This window comes from Atta colombica, unplaced genomic scaffold, assembly GCF_001594045.1.
Source record: "Atta colombica isolate Treedump-2 unplaced genomic scaffold, Acol1.0 scaffold88, whole genome shotgun sequence".
In the NCBI taxonomy this organism is placed as follows: domain Eukaryota; kingdom Metazoa; phylum Arthropoda; class Insecta; order Hymenoptera; family Formicidae; genus Atta; species Atta colombica.
In genome coordinates, this window is record NW_017259581.1 from 1638690 (window position 1) to 1641756 (window position 3067).

Genomic DNA, 3067 nt, shown 5'->3' on the forward strand with positions numbered 1-3067 from the left:
ATTGATAAATTCAATCAAATATTATTTGCAGGATGTGTTGCAAATGAAGCACTATATATTGAAGAAATTCGGTGGCGTAAAAAAGAATGCAACGCAACTCCTTGCGATAGAACGTAATGTAATTCCGACTAGCGTAACGTGGTACGTTTACAAGATATCCCTTAATTGAATTGTGATTAATAAAAATATTCGATATGAAACTTAAAAAAGAAACTTAAAAAATAAATCGTACAATAGTTTTACATAGAGGAAGAAAAGAGAATGTTATTTGAAAGAAAATGTATTTGATTTTTAATTAATGTATCATTCTGGAATAGTTTGGACGAATTGCTGAGAGGTGGCCTGTATCCCGGACAGTTATGCGAATTATGTGGACCAAGAGCCTCCGGGAAGACTCAATTATGTTTCACAATAGCAGCTAACGTCGCTAGCCGGTCGGGCGGCATTGTATGGTATTTTGACACAAAGAAAGATTTCTGCAGGTTGCGATACGAGGGAATTATGAGAGCGAGAAATTTCGAGCAAAAAGTAATAACATTAACTGCAAATAGCAATAAAAATTGGCGCGTATATCTATCATAATTATATAAATATAATTGAAAAAGTAATCCTTAAAAAGAAAGAAATAAATAACAGATTTGAAAAATAAATTTTTTATATAATTAATTATTATCTTTAAAATGCTATTTTATTGTGAATTCTGAAAGTCAATTTTCTTTCTTACAGATTATAAAAGATGCATTGCGCAGTACAAAAATTTATCAAGCTCGTTCCTCCTATGAATTGGTACAAGCTTTGCGACAATCGGTAACTCTTTGTAAACAGGAGCAAAATGAAGCATCTTTTGAAGAAAGAAAGATCCTTCTTGTGATCATCGATTCTTTACCGGCAATTATCTTCAAGGTACCTTAATAAATAAATTTTTTTAGTAACTTGTATAATATTCCAAATATATTATTAATTAAACCTTATATTATTGTTATATCAATGTTAAAAATAATACGATTAACACACACGCACACACACACACACACACACACGCGCGCGCGCGCGCGTAAAATTAGGGAATAATAACGTTTCTTATCTATTTGATAATTAAAGTATTAAATTAATTCATATTATTTATAATATTAAGATAAATAATAAGTTGAGAATTTGAATAATGTTAATATTAATATAATATTAATATTAATTTTATTGAAATTAATTTATATGTGAATGTACTCGTATTTTTTTAATAACCGATCATTTTTTCTTCAAGGTACCGCGAAACGCGCAACAAAGTGATAACCAGACAACTTACGAGCTTGAAGATTTGGCCGAAGTATGTCGATTCCTCACGATGGAGTACCAAGCAGTTGTAATTACTGTGAACTTACTCTCCCAATGGAATTCTTCAGAACAAACGAATGCTGCTAACATAACACCGGCATTGGGAAAATATTGGGCAAATATACCAGCCACGAGATTGTTGATAACAAGGTTACATGGTGAAACCCGAAAAATTAATGTTTGGAAAGATTTAAGATTAATCGAGAACTCGTCCTGTACTGTAACTATAAACGATATCGGAGTCACATCGTAATTAGCCGTGATAAACTAATATTTAATTATTATGTTATGAAACTTTATTTGATAAATTGTTATGTTTGAATGTTTCTCTCTGTTATTTTATAATAAATATTTTTATATCTTGTAACTTTTCTGTATATATTTAAATGTTAGTCGGTGATCAATTACATCATTTTACCTTTGTCAAGGTGATCATCTGTAAGATGATTCTCGTAGTACATGTTAAAAAATCATTTTCAAATTTTTTGGTAATAGTCTCGCAATGGAACAAATGAATAATATCTATAGTTATTTTTTTATTATTAATAATTACTTGTGTGATTATATTGTAATTTTTCCATTTATGTTCTTTATTTATTCGTTACATTTGTCGCATAAAATTACTAACTCGTAATCCATTTATTTTTAAGTACAAGTAAAATCATTTCTAAAATTTTCTTACTGAAAATATTATTTTTTAATTATTAAAATTAATATGTAAATAAAAATAATAATTCGATTTCTCCGATACATAACTGTTGAATGAAATCAATGTGAAATCAATGAATCATGTTAAAGCGAATTAGGTTTCATGAAATATCTTTTCTACATTAAAGTAATAAATGCCATAAATTTGTAGCATAATGAACTTTTTATTACTACAATTAACAAATAATTATTGCAGAAGTATCTTATATTAATTCCAAGTATACTCGGATAAATTACATCATCTTCAATCGAAAACAAGCATGATATGTACATTCTCAATATAGGAATTATAAAAGACATCAGAGTTTATTTATAATAAATGTCATGACAAATTGTTGTAAGTACAAGAAGAAAGTCATAATTTTACCAAATGTTTTAATAATTTAATAATTTTGTCAAATTATTAAATAATGTCTTTTTAAAATTTCAATTTGAATAACTATTTAGTATAAAAAAATTATATGTAGAATCCTTCAAAAAGAATTTACATAAATAGAAATACGATATAAATATATCACGCAGTTTTCTTTTTTGAAGTATGATTTAACCTAAGGTATGGGCCGATTATTCAATGACGTATCATTAAATGATACTGTTTTTCGAGATTTAATGTCAATCAGATTTACGTGTATTGCATATATCATAACTCTTTTCAAAGTTCGTACATGATCTAGTTTAGTAAATATTTTTAATTTTTATCAGTTACACTTATTGTGTGGGTACATCCTGTCTGCAAATTTAAAAAAAAAAAATTATAGTTTGATTAAAGAAATGGAAATTGTTTTAAGTAAATATTGTAAGAATTAATTTTTCAGTAAAAGAGGTTATTATAAATTATTGTGAAACAATAATAAATATATAATGTGTATACTACATAATTTTGTTATTGCGCTCTCATACCTTTCATTAATATAAAGTTGCTGATCCTAGTCAGACATATATATATATATATATATATTAGGTGTGGGAAAAAGTTCGTGGCGTTTTTTAATGCCATCTAACGGGAAAAACGCCACGAACTTTTTCC

The 3067-nt window shown here is 27.3% G+C and overlaps 1 protein-coding gene across 1 annotated transcript in view; it reads left to right on the forward strand.

Moving 5' to 3' along the window:
* The window catches only part of LOC108693156 (DNA repair protein RAD51 homolog 4), a 2664-nt gene extending 1079 nt beyond the window's left edge, over positions 1-1585 (forward strand). The window contains exons 2-5 of the mRNA XM_018201932.1: positions 32-141; positions 318-528; positions 727-903; positions 1262-1585. Coding sequence (XP_018057421.1) covers positions 32-141; positions 318-528; positions 727-903; positions 1262-1585 — 822 coding nt within the window. The remainder of the gene's footprint in view (positions 1-31; positions 142-317; positions 529-726; positions 904-1261) is intronic.
* The last annotated feature ends 1482 nt before the right edge of the window (positions 1586-3067 follow it).